Raw genomic sequence first — 24,330 nt, 5'->3', positions numbered from 1 at the left:
ATGTCAATAAGGCAAAGAAAATGCTCTCAACTATATCAGTCGGAGGTTGATCGGAGAATAAATTCGTTATTCTATAATTTAGAAGCCTTGTTTAGTGTTGATCTTTGTAGTCCAGAAACTCTGCCATTATATGCTTTCTCACAAGATTATGTCGATATCAAAGATCGATTCATTGAAGCTCTTGATAGCAAGGCCAGCGTTTACAGGTCGCCTAGCAAGGTGGGAAGTAATACTACTGTAGTTTGATATCACATATATGCAATAGAAGGCGGTAAAGGGACAAGCTTTGACATATTTCCTCTTCGCACATCCAATCCCAGCTGACTCTCCACTCAAAGATGATTTTCCCGATGATAGGTCGTGGAGAACAAAAAATAATTTTGGAAGATGTATTTAGATGGGGCATCATCGATAAAACCTGCCTAATCTCCAAATCTTGGTAGGTTTGAAGCCAGTATTGGTCTTATTTTCATAGAGCCTGAGGGATTTATAATAAGGTTTTCATTCAGTTCAAATGAACATCAGACCAATAATGAAACTGAATACGAAGCTCTAATAGTGGGAATAGAAATTACGATCAGTGTCAGAATCCAAAATCTTCAAATCTTCGGTGATCACAGGTTGTGATAAATCAAGCTCTAGGCATTTACAAAATTTATAAACTAGAATTAGCTCACTACCACTAATGAACTCTCGAGCTTCTAAAATGAGTTCCAAATGTTATAATAGCTTAAGTTCCCCGAGGATAGAACACCAAAGTAGATTATCTGGACAAATTATCCAAGGAGCTGGCAAATAAACTAGTAGATGCTCGAAGTCATGGTTGCATTGCTTAGATATTGAAATAGAAAAAGATTGGAGGCGACCTTTCATCAATTATTTTAAAAAAAGTGAACTCCAAATAGATAAATCTGTAGCTATGAAAATTTAAAAGAGAGCATTGCAATACACATTTGTTAATGGCACGTTGTATCAACGAGCTTTTGATCAAATGTGGTAATAATACTTAGGGACTAAGGAAGTAATAGAGTGGTAGCAAAAATTCATGAAGGACTTTATGTCACACATCAGTCGAGTCCCAAGATGGCTGCTAAAATCAAGAGAACGTGTTATTATTGGTCAATAATAGTAAGGGATTATATTGACCATGTTAAACGGTGCCACGAGTATTAGATCCAGGGTGATGTTATACATCAATACTCAAATCCACTGCACCCAATAATAACATCATGGACATTCGATTATTATAGCTTAGATATAATTGGGTTGATATATCCACCAAAATTAGCTAGACATTAATTTATAGTGATGACAAATGATTGCATTTCTAAGTGGCGGAAGCAACTCCATTCAAAGAAGTCACGTCCGAGCACATGATAAATTTCTTCACCCATAATATTATCTATAGGTTTGATATGCCACACCACATAATCTAGAACAATGGTATGGCTTTCAAAAGCATAAAAATGTATAAGTTTATTGATCGGCATAAAATTGATTGGCGATATTCACCAATATACAATCCAAAGCAAATGACTTTGCAGAAGCCTTCAACAAGACGTTGGTGAACTGTTGAAGAAGATTATCACCATGAATAAAATAGAATTGCATACAAAGATGATAGAGGCACTATGGGTGTATCGTACAACTAACAAAATGCCAACTAAAGCCACTCCTTATTCATTAGTGTTCGGAGTTGAAGCAGTATTGCTACTAGAGATCAAAATATTATCACTTTGGGCAGCTATCCAATATATCAAAGCATGCTTATATTTATATTTTAAAATTCTCTTATGTAGCAATAATACATTTTAAAATCCCCCATAAGACTAGGGACATTTTAAATATTTATTAGGGTTGACATCGCACCGTGTGCTAAAATCTTTAAATAAATATGTAAATCTCGAAATACAAAGCTTATCCAAATCTTCCTGTAAGATATGGAGCATTTTAAATATTTATTTGAATTGACATCATACTATGTGTTAAGATCTTCAAATAAATATTTAAAATTTTAAAATTTTAAAATTCCAAGTTTATTCTATTTTAAATTGTACCTACAACACAAGGGGCATTTTAAATATTTATTTGGGTCAGCATCATATTGCATGCCAAGATCCCCGAATAAATATTTAAAATTATTAATACGAATATTATTTCATGAAGAAGGATACAACGACATCTTTTTCAAAGTATATGAAGGTAAAATCTTTCAAAAGTTTGGGCCACCGCCTTCTCCAATGTACTGAGATTTAAAAATCAAGAAAGAGACTTTATAACTAAGCACTCCAATAAATCGAGCCGAAATAGTTTGAAGTCTTTTAATAGCTTGAAGCTTAATGTTTAAATGGGTGTAAGAGGACAGATCTAACAAGCCCAAATATGACATAATTACTGATAGTGCCATAAGAAAGGTAGTAGAAATAGAACCCCCATTTCGTTAACCCGTTAGAAAGGATTGTAATAAACATGAAGGTTATTTTGACTCGATAAGTTCAAGTGATCATAGTCTACCAAATTATTCTAATTAATTGGAGAATCAAAGTTCTAGTGGAAAGAATAAGTTGTGAATAATTACTAAATGATCAGAGACTCTAAATCTTTAACCATAAAGGATGACTTCATATCTACCAACTTCAGTTGATTCAGTATGAAGAAGCACATTTACCATAACTTAAGTCTGAAACTTAAATGGGTGTAAAAGGTTGGGTCCAACACGCCCAAATATGACTGGATTGCTACAACTCTATCTACTCAACATATCATAAGAAATGTTATAGTAGAGGAACCCCCATTTTAGCAACAAGAGGATGAAGAGCTATTAAATCTTAGCTCACCTAATTTGATGAACTCAAGTGACTCAGATTGACGTCTTCTCAACAGATTATGGATTAAGATACTACTTATATATAGTACAACTGACTAAATTCAAAACTTGCAAATCCTTCAATAAATCCATAAAGCATCAAGCGAGGACTAAAAAAAAATTTCTTCAATAAGTTCGCAAAAGCACTAAGCAAAGGACTGATGAAATTATCCCAAAGTTTATTTAAAGCCTATGCCTAAACCATAAGGATTATATCATCAATAAGTCTGTTACGCACAAAGCTCTAGACCGATGACTTCTTGCCATTGACTTAATATAAACCAAAAACGATTTAGGTCACCTGCATCTACTCCTTCAACAAGCTCATCAAAGCAAGAAGCATGGGGAAGAAAGTTCATAAATCTCCTGAAAAGTCGATAATGACAAATAAGGCAATTCTTCACCAATGTCCACCGCACAAAGCACAGGGTAGAGGGGACTAAAATATTAATAATTAAGCCAAAGCTATAAAAAGAGTATTCTAAATGACACCTCAAATATCCCTAAAAACCCAATGCTTTTTAAATATTTATTCGGGTCGACATCACGTCGCATTTTGAAATTCATAAATAAATATTTAAAATTTTACCAAGATACAACTAGAGGAGGGAAGAATGAAAGATCCTCCATAAAATGAATGTTTGTTTCAACATAAAGTAAACTCTAGACAAGATATAATCTATACTGGTGGCAGCAAAATCCCACCAGCTAATGAATCTGTAAAGTTCTAGAAAAATTTGAGCAATATCAATAATCATACAACATAAATATCACATTCATACATGATTAAGATAGAAAGATGTTAAGCAGTTGCAAAAAAATGCTATGAACTAAGGTGACAGTGCTAGCAAAAGAAGAGCACAAGGTGACAATGCTATCTACCATCATAGACCTACAAAATCTGTGAAGGTGAAGAGATAGACTCTTGGAGTTCTACAAAAAAAAAATTGTGTGACATCTAGAGAAAATATCAAGAGATCTACAAGGTCAATCAGCATGCAACAAACGTGTTTCATTCTAGACATATACCACATTTGTTGGAGGGCATTTGTTGACCTCTATAATAAGATAACACAAGAAAAAAATATAAAGAAAGGAGGATCAAATCATTAGTTGTACCAAATATCTGCTCAAATCGACAGCACATCCCTCTGTAGTGGAACCGAACTATGACATCCATCTCGATCCCATGTTCACTCTGCTCCCAATCGTCGTTAAAATAGGAATGAAGAGTGCTTTGTTTGTTTTCTTTGACACCTCGTTCGTCTCCTTCCATAGTTTAGACTCCAAATCTCTCGCAAGTTGAACCTTCTTCAACCCGACCTTCTTCCCCATTTGCAAGCTCCCATCATAACTTCCTACTTCTAATTCTTCATCCATAACCTACAACCGACCTCACCTTCCTCCATGCAGAAGCAGAAACCACCTCTTGACACAACTAATGCCAATATAACCTATCCGATTTTTACATGTAGTCAGCTGAAATCACCCAGTCAGAGATCACACAAACTAAAGCCGACTCCAAATTGTGGTCGACATCCATACCTAGCCCATGTAGCTGAACCCAAGTCACAAAACTCATCCCGCCTCTTCCCCTCTACCCAACGCTAAACCCCATCCTAAATCCAATCAAAGCCCTACCTAGCTGAAGCCCGAGACTCGCCAACTCCACCTGCTCTGATGACTCTTCCTCCTATCAGATCAGAAGAAACAACTGGGAGCTTGCTCCCTGTAAAGGTAACTATCTCTCGTTTGTGTGCTTCTTCGACCTAGTCACTTGAAATAGAGAGTTTAATTTAAGAGAGTTAAACTCTCTATTAATAGGATTTATCATATATCCTATTCAAAACCAACTTAAATCCTGCTCATATCATGTATAATCGTGTGTCCAAATAGCCTAATTGTAATTAATTACTAATTAATTATAATTAGTTTTAACGAATTTTAATTAATTAGTAATAATTAAAAAATTAATTATTATTAATTATAATTAAGTATGATTAATTTTAATTAATCATTAAATATTAATTATTATTAATTCTAATTAATTATTATTAGTTTTAATTAATTATTAAAATTAATTATAATTAATAAAAAAAGAAAGAAGAGAAAAATTCTTCTCTTACCTCAATATACATGCCAACACCATCGATAACCCCATAAAGGTATAAATTTTCTAAACTCAGATTCCCGCTCTCGGAGTTCACAGTACACTGAAAAACTATATATACACACTTTTGTTAGCATGGTGGGAAGGGAACTAATAATCAAAATCAATATTTTCAGCATTCATTGCTCACCAGAAAATTGTCTGTACACGCTTTTCTTAGTGCGGTGGGATGAGAATACGATGCGATGCCTACGACGAGGTGTGATACTTATAATTGCCCATATGCAGGGAAACAATTGCATTTTCAAATAGGAGCCTTTGAAGACCCATAGACGTCTTTCTTAGTGTGGTGGGGGATGAAGATTACGACTGTGGTGTCAAAGGATAGCTACTATACACGCTTTTCTTTGTGTGATGGGAAGGCCTAGTTTTTTGTAGTTTTTCCTAAATAGAGGAGACGTGGGAGGCTACTGAAATTTCTTTTGAAGATGCAAGGGACTTAGGCTTGAGCTTGGATCCAAATAAAATCTAAGTGATTAATAAAGAGTTGAACCCAAGTAAAATGAAAATGAACTGAAATCAAATTGGAATCAATTTTGGACCATAAGGGACCTGGACATACAATTGAACTTGAGTAAAGACTTTGACTTTGACTTGTTCTGAACATGAAAGAAAAATGCAAAGGATCATAAAGAACTTGAACATGAATATAATTTCAACCCAAATGAATTGCAAATGACTTGAACTCAAACTAAATTTAAATTCAAACTTGTCACGAATGATCAAAAGGAACTAGGACTTTAATCAATTTTGAATGCAAGAAGTTTAAATTCGACATTGGAAAAATGAAGGTGAACTTAAACATGAACTAGAAATTGAGCATTGAATGGACAAAATGGGAATATCAGGACTAAATGATAACTAATTGTTCATATGCATCCAAATGAATGTTAGCAATCAAATAAAGGACTTATGATTATTCAATTCTCAGTGCACACAAATGGAGGATGATGAGATTATAATGACTTATAATATTCAAGTCAGTAGACAAATCTAAAAGGAGATACTTGTATCAACCATGCAAGCTATGAGTTACTTCTAAAGACAATAAGAAATTGATATTATTCGCCATGATTCACACACAAGAAGTAGATTGGCATAGTGAGTGAACATTAAGGAATGTAATAGCATCCCTATCACTAGCAACGATTCAACCCCAAGAGAATATATCAATAAAAGGGTCTCAAATGCACTCGGATAAATATCATTCACACAAGCAAGTGTACTAACCTCAATTACAAGCAAACACATTAAGCAATAAATGATATATGATGTGTACAATGAACTATTCATAAATAATAACAAGGGTTATGCAATTGGTGATTTAAAATGATTAAAATGACTACAAGGATGCACAATGAAGATAAATATTCATTGATAGATTAACTACAGGCGAGAATCAAGGATGTGTCATGCATATAATGGTTCATATAATGGGAATAACATGTAACAGACAATATATATGTATGTCATATACATAGATCATACAAATGCCGATAAATGCAGTAGTTCTTAACCAATGATGAGCGTGGATATGTAATGAAAACAATGATGACACCTTGCAGTTAATGTCAACCATGTCATGAGATTAATGTATTAATTGCTTAAGGCAATGACAACTAACATTGATAAGATATATAGCAAATGTGAGTCTCCTACAAGTAGAAGGGTTTTATAGGCGATATCTGATGATGAATTCAAACACACAAAACACAACAAGCGGCGAGTGCAAATGCCTACTAACAATAGTAGAATAATTGTTGTGTATATAATAGTATACTTACTAATAACAATCAGTGGTGGACAATGAATGTAAAAAAAATCCCTATATCCTACGACTGCTAATCAACAATATGCAGTAGATGTTATGGTACTCTTTACAGTCGAGAAGAATGCAATGGGAAGAAACGTATCGGTCATCTACAAAAAATAATAGATTATAAGTAGCATGTTCAAATACTCAAGAGTCACCGTAAGAAGCCCCTCATGTATGCAAAGTGTTATCTACAAAAAAAAATACAAAAGACATGTAGTAAACACAAGCTCCTACAAATCATTATAGATGATCTGTCAAATGTCTAAATGCCCCTACACATGCACTATAATATGTATGCACAAAGGTACACAGAAAGGTGTGTCTAATTAAATACCCACATGGGCCCCGACGAGCGTGTTGTAGGAACACACGTGACGTCTATGGATGTTGTACGAGTTAGTAAATTTGAACTCGATCCTCCTAAGAAGGCAAGTAAGAGTCGATAAGGTTTAACAAATAATTATAAAATGCCCCCCCCCCCCCCCCCCCCCCCCCCAAATACCCGTATGGGCCCCAGCAAATGTGTTATGACTACATATGTGACGTCTAGGGATATTATGCGGGTATATAAATAAACCACAGTTTGAGCCCAATCCTTTGATATGGATAGATATGCGTCTACACGACTTGAACTATTAAACAGATATACAGTTAAGGTATTGATCGGAATATCTATTTTATGCATTCATATAAGGCCTTCATTAAATAAAATCATACAGTTGACAAATCAATCCCCTATCAGCAAATTGATAGGGTCGATAAGTTTTAGTCAATGAAAATTCATGTACACCCTGATGATGACTGTGTTGAACGTAGACCTCATCGGAGGGGTTAATTCCAAATATTCAAATGCCACTTAAACACCCATGAAAGCTCGAACTTCCAAAAATATCAAACACAATACCTAAAATTGAAATAAACAATAAAAACACTTAAAGGAAAAATCCATCCATCCTTCACAACAATTTGTCGGGAGGACAAATTGAAATTTACTTCATCTTACATAGAGCTAATGCCTAATCAAAAACATTATCTGGATCCATTCTCAAATAATCTCCTTCTAATAAGGACGTGGTACCTATTCTCTAACCGGCCATTTTGCTTTCAAATGGTACTTCAAGTAAATGGTTATGACTAGGGGCCCTCTGAACCGTGTAGTTTTGCTGCCAAATGGACCACTAAATTATGGTTAGGGCTAGAGCCAATACGTTCCTTAGTGGCATAAAATCCTTGAGATATGAATTAATTGGATATGATCGATAGGGTACAAAGCCCTCTGTTAGCTAAGGTGGATTCAAATTTATCCCCTTAGGTAAATACTCATCCCAGGTCTACAAGGCACCCTTGGACGAAAAAACCAATGGCTTCTGATAAGGATCCTTGTGTCAGGTTGGGTCTATTACCTTTTATGACTAAGTAGACCAGGGATCACGATGGCCCGGGATGACAAAACCATGAGATCTTAATTGGGTCCATCATTCATTCCCCCTCCATCCTCTCTAAGTGTAAGATGGTGAAATTCCCAATTTTAAATATCACATTTCCAAATACCTAAACCCATGATGCTACTATGTGTTATATCAACATACCTATACATATCTAATTAATGAATAGCCTTAATTGAAAGTTTTCTCTCATTATTAGGAGGGATAATTAACTATAGGGGCTTGTGCTTATAGGAAACAAGAACTCGAATCATAAAGTCCTCACAAAATGAGGGTGAAATCTCTGGATAATGACTTATCTACAAACCCATATGCCTTCCCAAAATTTACTCCAAAACTTAATTCCATTACAACTCCCCCAAAAAAGCAACGGTGGAGGCTCGGGACAAATTTTCGAAGCCCATAATAAGAAAAAGTTTAATTTTAAATTTGAGGAGATGAACTATTTTGGTGAAGCATCATCAATTTCTCCAACTAAGCTACTAACGACTAATGATCTTGATTATTCTTTGATGATATTTTCTTATTCATTAAATATTAAGCTCCCATATGTGTGACCACTACTATTTAAAAGATTTTAGCTATAGTTCCTTATGTCAATAAGGCTAATGTAAAATCTTAAACTAGCTTAGATAATAATATATATATTTCACGAGAAAAATTTAGTGATATTTTGTATGTAGGTGATTGTGATTCAATAGATATTTTAAAATATAAGCATCCATTAGTGATATCAAACCTAGTCAATGAGAATGTTGTTAGAATTTTTAACACCTAATGCAAAAATGCACTTCAATAGATGCAACATTATAGTTGGTAAAGATGTTACTTTATGAAAAATTTAAGAACATTAGGAAAACTCCTGAGTAAGGCTTAAATCAATATCGTCTACCCAATAGCCAATTTGAAAAAAAAAAAGAAGATATGTACATTTAAAAAGAATTTTATGTTATTTTCTATAAATGTACATTGGCATTAGCTCTAGATCGAAGTATCAATTATTAACATCATGTATACTCCCATATACCTTCATAAGTGCCCAACATGTAGTTAGTTGATTGCGATGAAGGAACTCACGCCCAATGGAGCCCACAAGTGAACTCGCCTGGCGATCATCAACAGGTACTCACTTGTGACGTATATAGAACATGCCTAAATAATCAACATGCACTACTTGTCCAAACCTACTAAACGAGGTCATACCTCATAGGTGGAAATCAAGGCTCCTTAATGAGTAAGCAACTTGGCTCCTGCAACATAAGAACACAACCTCCATAGTTACTTGCCTTTTTCCAAAGTGGGTATCTTCACTCATAATGTGATGCCCCAAAATCTTAATTGAAATGATTATATATTTTCTATCTTCTTAAGACCAAAGCTATAAATTATCCATTAATTTAGTAATTACATTGAAAGTCACTACAAATCATATGCATCAAAACATATTTTAATATTCATTTTTCAAAATATAATAATAACTAGGAGAACATTCAATATGTTGATCTATCTTTATGCTTTTTACTATAAAAGAATAAAAGAAAATTCATAATAAAATAAAACTTGAAAATACTGATCAACCTCACTCTATAGGATCTTAACCCTTTCCTTCTTGAAATTAAAACCACACTATGAGCTTACAAATCCAAGAAGACTACCAAAACTACCAATGCTTTTAATGTAAGGTATCTAAAACTAATATGCATGCTTATCTCAATCTTTATAAAATCAGTAATCATCAGTATATACAAAAAACAATCTATGAAATCACTATAAGAACTAACATGATCAGTAAATCGATAGCATCTCATTAAGTACAGGAATATGTCAACATATAAGAAAATAAAAAATAATCTATGAAATATTGTCAGGTGTCATACAATAAAGCTTACATTGATTATTTATCAATTATATTTATGCCAATGAATTTATTTTCTATTTATATTAATTATTACGCCAAATATCAAAGTGTTATATTAGTATAGTGTATCAATATAGTATATTAGTCTTAATATTGGTTCTATCAGTTCTATATCAAATCTTTTTATTAATAAATTCATATGCTATTAAGTAAATGCATGTAAACATGAATATAATTATAGATAGCAAGGCAGGACATCTAACTAATTACATGTTATTTTCCTATAACTTGTATTGGTATCAAGTGTCAGGTGTTAGGTGGTGATCTTATAAGAGTCATCACTCCAACCTATCGGGTTATATTATCCCTTTTGATTCCCTAACTTGTATCAGAATTACACCATAACACATAATTTAAAGGAAAGCTTGTTAGTCCACCCTTCTGTATATGACATCTTGCTCCAGCTATCCTAAATTATTTTACAAGTAGCCATCTTCTCTTACTTTCAATAAAATGACACATTCATCTTAAATCAATCATATCATTTTAAATGTAAATTTAATATCATATATTAAATGTAATTAATAAGTGAAATGTAGGAAATACTATATACTACTAATTTACTTTAGAAAATCATAACTATAACTTTACCGTTTGAAATTCAATAATATTACAGTCAAACTACTCATAAGAAATATGTCTACCACATATAGAAAGTTACTCAAAGAAATTTCAATAAATCAGGAGAAAATATAATTTAATCAATTTTGAGGAGATTAAATTTGTCAACCCCAAAATCACTATAAATAAATGTAGGCTTAATGTTACCGACCATGATGAGAAGAAATCTCATAATAGAACCAACAAATAAAAATGACCAAATTACTTCCTCTCACTCGTCTCTCTCTCTTCCTCCCCTCTTCCTCTAATCTTCTCTTCCTTCCTTATCGAACAAGCCAAGAAATAGGTAGGGGGAGGAAAGGCCAAGTGGAGAAATTTATATTAAAAAATATTATTCATTGCCATGCACTGCAACAGTCTAAATCTACTGCCACAAAGTTGCATGCTACTTTCAAAGTTATTATAGAATAGAGATCTCAGCACCATAAAAATGCTTTCCCAATGTTTCCTAGAATTTCTGTGCCTGTAAGAACAACACCGCAATGCTCCACCATAGATTTTGAAAATTTTCTTTTAAAATTATATTCATAAATTTAAGTTATTACAATCTGCACACCATAAAAAAATATCACCCTCAATATTTTTACAGTTGGTATAAATGCAATAAATACTAAAGTATAATTAATATAAAATAAAACCAAACCAATTCTAAGCAATCAATTCATTAAATAAATTAATATGATTTCAAAACAAATTGATTGGAGATTAATTCTATAATCAATAAAATTCAAACAACTAATAATCATTTTAAAAAAAAATTCATTCAAACAATCATTAGTTAAATCAATCAATGACACACTAATGTATGTCATTCAATTATATATAATTCAACATATTATGTAATACTAATCACTCAAAATTAAATGCATAGGATTGCGAATTTTACTAGTGGATCATCTAGGTGTATTCTTATCTTCCTATTGAATTAGACTATAAACTCTAGGTCATAGTGGTGCTAATACTAACATAACAGAATGTGTAGGTTCTCTCTAACTTTCCCTAGCTGTTCTTTCATTTATCATGTTCACAAATCGTTCATTGTATTCTCTAAGACCAACGGTCCTTTATCTATAGCCTTGCCTAGATTGCTTCGCTCTATACACTAGTCTTCGTTCTTCACATCTTTTCAGGAAATGCATAATTCTATGCCCATATTGTCCACACCTGAAACACTATCTTATCAATAGAAAACATTAATTGGATATATTCTTCAATAAAAACACTCTGGATTACTAACAACATATATTATGTATCATGTTTGATAATCACTAATTCTAAAATTCTTCTTTTCACTAACACTCCCCCAACTCATCTCTTCACCTGCTCTCTTGCTAACCATATCTTACTTAATTGAAGAATTGCAAGATTGTTTTCTACCACCCTTGCTTTCTTCACAAGCTCCAAAAACTCTTTAATCTTGAAAGGCAATAATGGATATCCAAACTCATCTCAAAGTTTGCATAGAAATTAATAATATTTTGCTTTAGCAATACTATTTAATTGAGAGGAATACATGGTTAATACTATAAACTCAGCTTCATATTACATAACTATTCTATCCCCTTGCTTCAATCTTATAAAAATCTCCAATATTTGATATTTTACTAATGGGGATACAAATTAATCTCTGAATGTACTAATGAACTCTTCCCACTTGATTGGGGGTTCAACTTGCCTAAGAATTTCTCCCTTTATTGTTCAACCAACCATCTTTAAGTTTCATCTTCAATCAAAAAGTAGTATCAGTGGTAATCTTTTGTCCTTCCGGCACTACATGCTATCAAATATTTTTTTTGATTCTTAGCTAGTAATCTTCTGTTATATAGGGTTATAGAACTCCCTTAAATAATGGTAGCTTCAATTTATAAAACATTTAAAGGTGCCAATCTTCATCATTGTCCCTAATTCTTGATTGCTTACTTTGAATAGCACTCACTATTTAAGGAACCATACTAGTAAGTGGTAGGTAACATGCTATCAAAAGGTTGTAAAGCTACTGTTATACTTTGTTCATTCTACACATTCAGATCAGTAGGGTCTATTCATCCATTAATATGATTCTCTTCCCTACTCAATCAAATATATAAACTTAATACACACACATATGTAATGAATCAATCAAATGTGAAGAATAAACTCTATAGTACCGGCTTCTACCTCCCACTCATAATCAATCATATAGCTTTAGTATAATTCAATTCTTCTAATAACCATTTCTCTGATACCAAATTTATGACACCCAAAAAATTTAATTGGAAGAATTGTATCTTTTTTATTTTCTTAATTATGATGAGAGCTATTAATTATTCATTAATTTAATAATTTAAGTGAACACTAAAATTACATGCATCAAAATGTGATTTATAATGGCCAAGAGATCATTTAATACATTAATCTATCTTTTAGCTCCTTATTAAGGAAGAATAAAAAATACAAAAGAAAATAAAAACTAAAAATAGTGATCAAGCTCACTTTGTAGGATCCTAGCCCTTTCCAAGACCTGATATCAAAACCGCATAATAAGCTTATAAAGCCCAGCAGGCAACCAAAACTACCAATTCTTTTAATGCAAGGTCTCTGGAATTAATATGTGTGCTCATCTCTATCTTTATTAAACTAGTAATCATCAGTATATCATTATAATAATCAATATAATAAGTAGACCAAAAGTATCTCATTAAGCATAGGAATGTATCAACATATAATGAATTTAATAAAAGTCTATAAAATAATGTTGCGTATCGTACAGTAAAATATATGTTGATTATCTATCAATTATATTCATGCCAATGATTTTATTATCTTCTTTAATAAATCATTATATATTATATCAGTTTGTCATATTAGTATGTCATATCAGTATGTTGTATCAATATGTTATATCAGTGATAATAGTGTGGTTCTATCAGTTTCATATCAATTAAATCATATACTCCTAAGTAAATGCATGTACTATATAAAATCATTATAAGAATAAATATAATAAGTAGACCAAAAGTATCTCATTAAGCATAGGAATGTATCAACATATAATGAATTTAATAAAAGTCTATAAAATAATGTTGTGTATCATACAATAAAATATATGTTGATTATCTATCAATTATATTCATGCCAATGATTTTATTATCTTCTTAAATAAATCATTATATATTATATCAGTGTGTCATATTAGTATGTCATATCAGTATGTTGTATCAATATGTTATATCAGTGGTAATAGTGGTTCTATTAGTTTCATATCAATTCTATATATCAATTAAATCATATACTCCTAAGTAAATGCAAGAAAATATGAATATAATTATGAATAGCAAGATAAGACATCAAGTTAGTTACATGGTGTTTTTCTATGTATTGTATAAGTATCATGTGCCAGGTGTTAGGTGATTATCTTGTAAGAGTTGTTACTCCTACCCACCGACATATCTTGTCCCCTTATAACTACCTATCTTATTTATGTATTACCCTATAAACCATAATTTAAAGGAAAGCCTATCAATCAACTCTAATGTATAAGATATCTTCCTCTAATCATCTTTAATTATTTATAACTATCCAACCTTTCTTAATTTCAAGAAAATGCCACATTTATATTAGATTAGTCATATCATTTTCAATATAAATTCAATATAATGTATGAAATGCAATTAGCTAATGAAATATAGAAAAATTTATACATTATTCATTTAATTCAAAAAATCATAACTATCAGTTTACATTGTGAAAATCAATAATATCACGGTCAAAATGCTAAATATAATCATATATATCATATATAAGAAGTTACATGATGAAATTTTAATAAATTGAAAGAAAACATATTTTTAATAATTTTGGGGAGATTTAATTTGCCAAACCTGAAATCACTAAAAATAAAGGTAGAATTTGGGTTACTTACCATGATTGGAAGAAATCTTAGAATATAACTAGAAGAAAAAAAAATGACTCGAATGTCTTCCTCTCTGTTCTATCTTCTCCTCCCCTCTTCCCCTCATCCTCTCTTCCTTTCCTTATCCAACAAGCCAAGCCATAAGAAGGGGGAGGAATGGATGAGTGGAGAAATTTATTTTAAAAATTATTATTTAGTGACCAATACCACAACATTCAAAATCTGGTGCCGCAACACTGCGTGCCTCTCCAAGAGTTATTGTACAATACACAACTCAGCATGGCAATGACGCTTTTTTGATGATTCATAGAGTCGTTGGCTCACAAGAACAATGCCATAGTGGTTTAGCCCGTATTTTTTAAAATTATATTTTAAAATTATTTTCACAATTTCAGGTTATTACATATACATGCCAAGCTTGAATATAAGATAATGCCTACTCATGGGGATTTCAACTCATCTTATCATTATTATCCAACTTAGATCTCTCCATTCATAAAACAACGACTCACATGCCTCTTTCTTTTAAAGCAATATGAGGCCCTCAATAGAGGTTGTTGGTAACCCCTTCAAGGTTGCCATTCACAGGCATGCTCATCTCAGCACTCTATGATGGACTCGCTCGAACATACTCACTTGAACCTACTTGACACTATTAAACTCACCCCAAAAGTAAATCATTAAAGGTCATTCAGTGTTGCCCCCTCCAGCTAGTCATAAGGTGACGCATATCTAGAATAGTTTGTAATGAGAGTCATATAAGTATATATATATATATATATATATCTTTCACCCCACTACCTTTCTTACTTTGTTACTTGACCAGGAAGAAATTGAATTATGAGAAGAAGAGAAAGGAGAGAAAAAGGTCTTTAGATCATATTTTCCCACCATTCCTGTTACAAATTCTATTCAATTCATTATATGTAACTATCTTTTTACTTCTATTTTTAATTATTTTTATTTCTATGAATTTATCTGTCCTAAGTCTGCCAAAGATACATTATATCATGATTTTATATGCTTTCATCTTATAAATTTTGATATATTATAGATTTGATCATTCTAAATAATATAATATAATTTTATTGCATGTTCACCGGTTAAATATATCTATAAGAATTTTTGAGTAAAATGAGTAGGGAAAAAGACAGATTGAAAATGGGTTGAAAAAGTGTTATATTATAACTTGACATGATAAAACTACAAGGTAATATGTACTGAAATGATTGATATGGTTAAGTTATGCAAAAATATTTGTTACTAGTGTAAATTTGATATGATATATGGATGTGATGTATTGATTAATATCATATATATGATATGGTAACCTCATGTGATATCCTTAAGATTAATTGGGAGTTATAAGCAGTCGGGGAGACTGATTCATATAGTTTAAGGGGAGTATAAGAATTATACTAATTGGGAGTCATAAGGGGAAACTGATTATGAGTCATAAGTGTAAGAGTAAGATGCCATAATGATATCCTCACATGAATATCTGATAGAATATTGATTCACTTGTATAATTGATTACATGTGATACCCACAAACTCAAGGTACCCTCATCTTAATATTAGATACTAATATTGATACTAAAATTATTATTGATATTGCATATTGATATTGATACTGATTACTGATATGGATAATGATGTTGACACTAAATACTAATTTTTGATATTGATATTAAATATTGATACTGATTCTATTAGTGGTATAGTTTATTACAAATAATAAATACTATTATTGATACTATGACTGTAACTATATGAATCAGTCTCCAAAGGAATTGATGTGAGCTAAATGGATGATAAGATTGGATGGAATTGATTGAGTGATAATGATTGATTAGAGTTTATGATGGAAAAATGAAATAAAACTAATTGAGATATGATATGTTATAGACTGATTATTGATACAGATAACTAGTATATATACATTACTACATATATTTCTTTATATGATTTACAACATACTATTCTCTTTTACATTGTATTAATTTCAGTTGTAAGATTTTGATTAATTACTACGCTATATGCTCATTACATAGTTTTATATATTTTTAGAAAAATATAAGGATCCTATGATATGAGGCTTCGAACAACATGCATAATTATTTTCATTATTTATTAAAAATTGGTTATTTCTAATTAAATGGATAAAATAAAAGATAGATGCAAATCTTCTAATATGGATTCCGAGGTGTAACAAAATGGTATCAGAGCAATGGTCATTGAAATAATTGAAATATAACTAGAGCTTATGAGTCTAACAGAGAGTGTATGAGTGGAATAGAAATGAGATTTTGTTTTACATGCATGAATAGTGGTTGCAAGCATGATTTTCTATGCATTTCATCTTAATAATTTATTTAATTGTTCAGGCATAAGAAAATGAATCCACGGATATGATCTTGTGTTCTTTTATCCTTCCCTGAGTTATGTTTTTTGACACAATTTTTTTGTAGTGATTTGATGTGATTTTTATTATTAGTTGATTTAAGCTTAACATTTTGTTTTGAGCATGTTTTTTCTCTCTCACTCACATACAATAATGATATGGAAATATCGAGGATGATATTTTTTAAAGGTGGAGAGATTATAATAACATAAAAATGTGAAATAAATTTATATTAAAAAATATGAAAATTCTAAAGTAGAGCAATGTGCTACTAAGCCACTAATAGTATTTTTATATATATTTATTATAAATATATGTGTCTCACCCCACCGCCTTCCTCACTTGGTTGCTTAGCTAGAAAGAAATTGAATGAAGAGAAGAATAGAAAGGAGAGAGAAAGGCCTTTGGGTCATATTTACTCAGCATTTTTGTTATAATTTTTATTTAATTTATTATAAGTAACTATCTTCTTACTTTTATATTCGATGATTTTGATTTGTACGGGTTTATCTCTCCTAAATCTGCCAAAAATATATTATATCATGATTTTATAAGATTTCATTTTATAACTTTTGATATGTATAGATTTAATCATTCTGAACAATATATCATAATATTATTATATTTTTATCAATTAAATATGTGTATAAGAATTTTTGGGTAAGGTGAGATGGGAAAAGACATGGGTTGAAAAGTGTTATATTGTGAATATTATATGATTGCAAGGTAATATGTACTGAAATGATTAATATGATTGAGTTATGTAAGAATGTTTACTATTAATTTAAATCTGATATGATATTTAAATATGATATAATGATTAATATTATATATATGATTAGGTATCTTCATGACTGATAGGAGTCAGTGGATGGGTGTCATAAGGAGTTATATATTGATTATGAGATATAAGAAGTCAAAGCAACTAATTCACATGATTCAAGGGGAGTTATAATTGAGTATACTTATTGGGTATCATGAGGGGTGACTGATTGAGACTCATAAGAGCCGTAACAAGACCCTCATATGAATATCTAATAGAACACTGATTCACTGGTATAATTGATTACACATAATACCCATAAACTCAAGATACCCTCATATTAATGTAAGATACTAATATTGATATCGAAATTGTTATTGATATTGATTATTGATATTGATACTAATTACTGATATGAATACTTATATTGACACTAATTACTAATTTTTGATATTGATATTGATTATTGATACAGTTCTGTTACTAATACTAAATATTATTATTGATGTTGTGATTATAACTAACAAATTTATATGAGCTGAATGGATGATAAAATTGTATGGAATTGAATGAGTGATAAAGATTGATTGACTAATTAATTGATTAAAGTTTATGATTGAAGAATGAAATAGAACTGACGAAGATATGATATGTTATATGCTGATTATTGATATAGATAATCGACATAGATATATTAATGCATATATTTCTTTATATGATTTACAACATACTGTTTATCCTTACCTTGCATTAATTTCAGGTGTAATATTTAGAATATATATTGGGTTATATGCTTATTACATAATTTTACATATTTTCAGGAAAATATAATGATCATAGATATAAGGCTCCGGGCAACTTGCATAATTCTTTCTGTTGTTCAAAAGAAATTGGTAAACTGTAGTTAAATGGCTAAAATTTAGGACAAATATAATTCTTTTAATACAGATCTTGGGGCGTGACACATGTAGCATTTGTATCCTTATAAATAAAGGGTGCAAATGAGTATTTCAGTTCTTGATCTTTTTTTTATTTAAAGGCCATAATCGACTTATAAGATCAAGTGTCCCCTTCCTTCACAACTATTTTATTACATGAATCAATTATAATTCATAAACTTTTGTTGCTACATGGTTTGTGTAGTAATGTATAATTTGTTATTTTCATGTGGTATGGTTATATTCTGTTAGTTATACTATGATCCCTCTATGTTGTATGTACCTTGTTTGAACCCTAATCAATCATTATTCGACCCATGTTAAGTTTAATTCATTATGTTATATTTGTTGTGATCGGTCTATGAATTTAATGTGTCATGTCATACAATGAATAAATCTCATTCAAATTTATTATTCAATCATTTAATAATTTTTTTTTAATAATTTTTTATTAAAAAATTATTAAAATGGGTGTTATTGCCACTCGTCACCTGTCACCAGCTGGTCACCATCGCCATCCACCGCCTATTATTGCCACTCGTCACTTGTCACCACCGCAAGCCGTTGCCGCCACTCGCCCCCGATCACTATTGTCGGTTGCCCTCCATCACAGTTGGTTGCCTCCACTAGCTATTAGCCGCCACCACCACCAACCATGGATGACCTCCACCACCACCGGCTGCCGCCACCTAACCGCCATCCACCACTATAACCATATGTTGCCGGCCACCATCACCGCCATCAACCATCACCCTATTTGAATTTTATACCACCTTCACATTTCAAACAAAAAAAATATTCACATGCATTTATTTTATACTAATCCAAACAACTTTAAAATATTTATTTTACACTATATTTTTTTTATACTGCATTATTTTTTAGCTAATCAAATAGCCTTCTATTTGATTTTTTTATCGGAACGATCATATTTTCAAGTATTTTGTTCCGAACGAGCATATTTTCAAGAATTTTTTTTCCTCCTATTTCTAAAGCAAGCATGAGGGGAAAAAACGCAATTTCAGCCTTTCTTATGGGCAAATAAGCTATTGGTTTATTCCAATAGGATAGGAATTTCTTTGGTTGGAATTAGGGCTATCTGTAATCTCTTCAGCATCCACAAGCCAAGGGCCAAATCAAATCAACAAGTTCGGAGTATTTTGTTTAGATGATTCAAACTCTTGCTGAAGTTAACTGAGATTCTTCAACCCTTGCTTAAGTTGGCAGAGATTCTTCAAGTCCTTACCAAGGTGACTTTTATTTCTTATTTAATTCCAAGCAATTGTTTTAAACAGGAGGATTAGCAGATAATCCGATTTTAGCTAGCGGAACTAGTTGGTTTTTGGTTTTGTAAAGGCCGAAAATTGCAGTTTTTGTCTTTTTTATTATTTTTTTTGTTTGATTGGAGCTTGGGCGTTATTGATTTTAAGGGCTTATTTGGTGGCTTGAATTTCGAAAAATGAAGAAGTTTGTTTAATGCATCATTTGGTTGTATGTAATTAGTTAATAACATTGATTCAAACTCCACAAACATCCTCAAAACTCTATGTGAAGTGAGGGTTTAAATTTCTCGCTCAAATGAGACAAAGAAAATCCTCATTTTCTGCAAGTTCTCTATCAACATTTTACAAGCAACCAAAATGCGAACTAAATTCAGCTTCAGTTATGTGGAGGAAGTGCTTTGTTGGCACTCTTTATGTGGAGCATTAAGCATCATATTTTTGTAATTCGTTAGATGCCCAATTTGTTTTTATAAGGCCCTAGTCAAGAAATTTTTTATTATCCAATATTTAATTTTTTCTTGATACCAATTTAATGATGGGGAGAAATTCTGCTACGATTTACTGACCAAAATTTTTATTTGAATGGACTTTAGAGACCTTGGGTATGCTGTGAGATTTGTGCAATATATAGGTAATTAGTATTATAGAAATATCAAAGTAGATCTACGGGCTTTGAGCCGAATGGACCGGCGGCTGAACCGTGGGGCTCCACTAGGGTGGGCAGTGGGCAAGAAGAGAGAGAGGAAAGTTCTAATTATAATTGGGTGATAATTAATTAAGGAATGAAATCTAATTTGAATTTAAATTTGAGAGAGAATTATTTAGGGAAAATCCATGGGAGATAATATTTAGGGAAAATCCAGGGGAATTGTTTATGAAAGTTTCTAATTATAATTGGGAGAAATTAATTAGGAAAAGAAAATTATTTAAGGCTAGGGGGTTGATTTGAGAGGAAATTAGGGGAAGCCTATTTAAGGCTAACTATTGGGTGATTTTAGATTATGCTTGATTTTGCTGGAATTAGTTTTACTTAGGTTGAGTGCGCTCTAGCCGACGGCTAGGGATTTGGGAGACCCGAATATTCCTCTCTAATTGAATATCCAAATGTATTTTTTTTCTTCTTAATTCTTTCAATAAAAAAAAAGTTTTTGTGTTCTTCTTCTTATATTTCTTGTATCATTCTCTGGTTTTGCTGAAATTGGCATCTACTTCCTATCAAATTGACATCAGAGCCTAGATCCGTGTACCTATGGTAGGAAGAAAGATAGAAATATTGGAAAGGGAGATCAGACTCAAATTTCTGTCGTCCACGAGAAAATCAGTGAAAATTTTGCCATCAGAGAGGAGATAAGGCAGGAGCTGCTCGAGGGCCAAACCAAACCGAAAATATCGGAGGTGAGAGTATCATTGAACTGGAAAGGAAATCGAGGAAACCATAATATAGGGATAATGAGGGAGAATTAGGAGGTGAAAATTTTGGGGGAAGAAGAGGTGATGCCACCTTTGGAACCACGTACAAGGAGGTGAATGGGTGAAGGAGTGAGATTTTTGGTGGAGCTTTAGAGTTTGGAAGGAGAAGAAGATGAGGAGAAGATAAAAGCACCAGACAAGATTCAACCACTCCCACAGCTGTATCGAGAGATGTTACAGTTTGTTCAAGGGTTGCCTCCTCTGCGAGAACGCTAGCATGCTATCATTTTGAAGGAATTAGTCTAACATATCATTGTTCGTCTGTATCGTTCTCTCCAACTTCAGAATGATGAGATCGAGAGATTTATTTGGGAGATGCTGGTGGAAGAGATCATTTGACTAGTGACAATTCATTTTTCAGTTCAATGCTATTAGTCCAGTGCTTTAGCAGCAGTTTTCTTCATTCTACCTTGAGGACAAGGTAAGACTTTGGGAGGGGAGTATTGATGGGCCGACCGATTTAATTGGAAAGGAATTAGGAAGTTTCCTAATTAAGAGGAAGTTATTTAGGAAGGTTCTTAATCAAAGGGGAATTATTTAGAAAAGTTTTAATTACAATTGTGAGGGAATTATTTAGGGCAAGAGATCAAGTTTGAATTCAAAATTTAAGAGGGAATTATTTAAGGAAAGAGAGGAGGAATCAAGAAGGAATTGTTTAGGAAAATTTTAGTTATAATTGGGAGGGAATTATTTTGGGCAAATGATCTAATTTGAATTCAAGATCTAAGAGAGAATTATTTAGGGAAAGTGAGCTGATTTAGGAGGGAAATATGGGAGCCTCTTTAAGGCTAACTATGTTGTTATTTTGGGTGAGGTGATTTGTGTTTGCTATAGTCTTTTTTGAGAGGGCTCTAGCCGGCAGCTAGGGATTTAGGAGAGCCGGATCTTCCTCTCCATTGGAAGATCCAATTGTATCTTACTTTTTCTTTCATATATCTTTCAATAAAAAGTTCCTATGAGTTCTTTCTTCCTAGTTTTCTCAAAATTTTCATCCACTTCCTATTAGAGCCCCATCTTAATAATTTTTTATTAAGATATCCTGACGCCTATGTTGCACGAATACAGCTATTTATGAGGCATGCTGTATCGGACACGTGTCGAATATAGATACGCCTCCGATACGGCACGGATACGGCTTTGTCGTGTCTAATTAAAATATTATTTAAATTTGATTGGACACGCACGCGTATCACTTGGTACTCTGTACTGCTTAGTACTCGGTACTGCTCAGTGCTGCTCGGTACCGAGCGATACTAGTACTCAGTACTACTCGGTACTCGGTACCTCTCGGTACTTGTTGGTACTGCTCGGTACTGAGTGATACTAGAACTCAGTACTGCTCGATACTCGGTACCGCTCGGTACTGCTCGGTACTACTTGGTACCGCTCGGTACTACTTGGTACCGCTCGGTACAGAGTGATACTAGAACTCAGTACTGCTCGGTACCAGAACTCGGTACCAAAACTCGGTACTGCTCGGTACAGAGGGGTACCGAATGGTACCAAGCAGTGCCGAGAAGGTAGAGAAAACCTTAAAGCAACTATTACAATAAAGGAACTGCCCCCTTGGACCCCCGGCATAGGCGCAACATATCTATAGTTTTTATTAAAAACGTTAATGTTTCAAGTTCATGTGGATTAATTATGTCAATCCTTTGTACTTTTAATTAAAAACTTCATCTGCTGGACAATTTATGTTTATGTTTTTGTTGGTGTACTAGACATTTAAATATTTAATGCTTACTTTTATTTTGATATTATAAGATACAATGCTACAAATGATGTTGCTTTCATTTTTTTTTGTCATTTCAAATATTATGTTTTGATTAATTTGTTATTTTTTATGTATGATTTATATATTATAATGCCGTATCTGCGTCATATCTGTATCTTGTATGTTTTAGAATTGTCGTGTCCCATATCCGTGTCGCCGTATCCGTATTGGTGCAACATAGCTTGACATAAATTTTTATCTTTAATGATATTTAAGATTGTTCGGGCTCACACTCTTTGATGTGCTATCCTAAGAGATGCAACTATTTATGCTTGTGTCTATTTCAATTCTATGATATGAACTATTTGAAAAAAATGTAGTTTCCTATGAATTTATTTTAGAAGGGTGCATTGATAATTGAGATGAGCGCTAACAAGATAGAGATTAGTGGATGTATTGCTATATTTCTGCATTGCCTAATTAACTTGGAATTGAATATAAATTTCTTAAGACTATTTTTTTTTTTTTATAAGTTTCACACTCTTTGCCTCAACACTATTAACTATTAAGTTAATGGTCAATATGTAAATGAAAGGTAATTATCTTGTAAAGGGTAAGATGTTGTGTTAATGAAACTGGTTGTATGCCGACGTTGTTGGTCATGAGGTAATTCTCAATAGTCATCTTCATCTTCATTGTCATTTGTGAGAGGATGCATGTTGGTTTACATGCGCCGATGTGGGAAAGGGCGTAAATTGAGCTTTTTATTAGGCAATTTTAAAACTATTTTTACCGCAGTAATATCATGAAGCTTAAAGGGAAAATATGTATCAACATAAGCAATAAATAAGAAGTGCAGCCTCATACGAACATGTAACCATTTTTATGTTATTTTTGTCGTACCCTATGTCCACATTTAGGTGTTCTCTACATGTAGAATTTTATGCGCAATCTGCAGTAAAATAAAATCATTACACCTCGACAGGAAGAGAAGCTTTTACACGAATCTTCTCCCCGACAATATTTCCTTT

The 24,330-nt window shown here is 32.2% G+C and overlaps 1 protein-coding gene across 1 annotated transcript in view; it reads left to right on the top strand.

Moving 5' to 3' along the window:
* The window catches only part of LOC110108288, a 27,314-nt gene continuing 2,984 nt past the window's right edge, over positions 1–24,330 (top strand). Inside the window, exons 1-3 of the mRNA XM_028701352.1 lie at positions 1–219; positions 22,817–22,885; positions 23,002–23,105. Coding sequence (XP_028557185.1) covers positions 1–219; positions 22,817–22,885; positions 23,002–23,105 — 392 coding nt within the window. The remainder of the gene's footprint in view (positions 220–22,816; positions 22,886–23,001; positions 23,106–24,330) is intronic.

Source organism: Dendrobium catenatum, unplaced genomic scaffold (genome assembly GCF_001605985.2).
Source record: "Dendrobium catenatum unplaced genomic scaffold, ASM160598v2 fragScaff_scaffold_156, whole genome shotgun sequence".
NCBI classification, from domain to species: domain Eukaryota; kingdom Viridiplantae; phylum Streptophyta; class Magnoliopsida; order Asparagales; family Orchidaceae; genus Dendrobium; species Dendrobium catenatum.
Note: the sequence above shows the minus strand (reverse complement) of the source record. Positions and strands in the feature narration are given on the sequence as shown.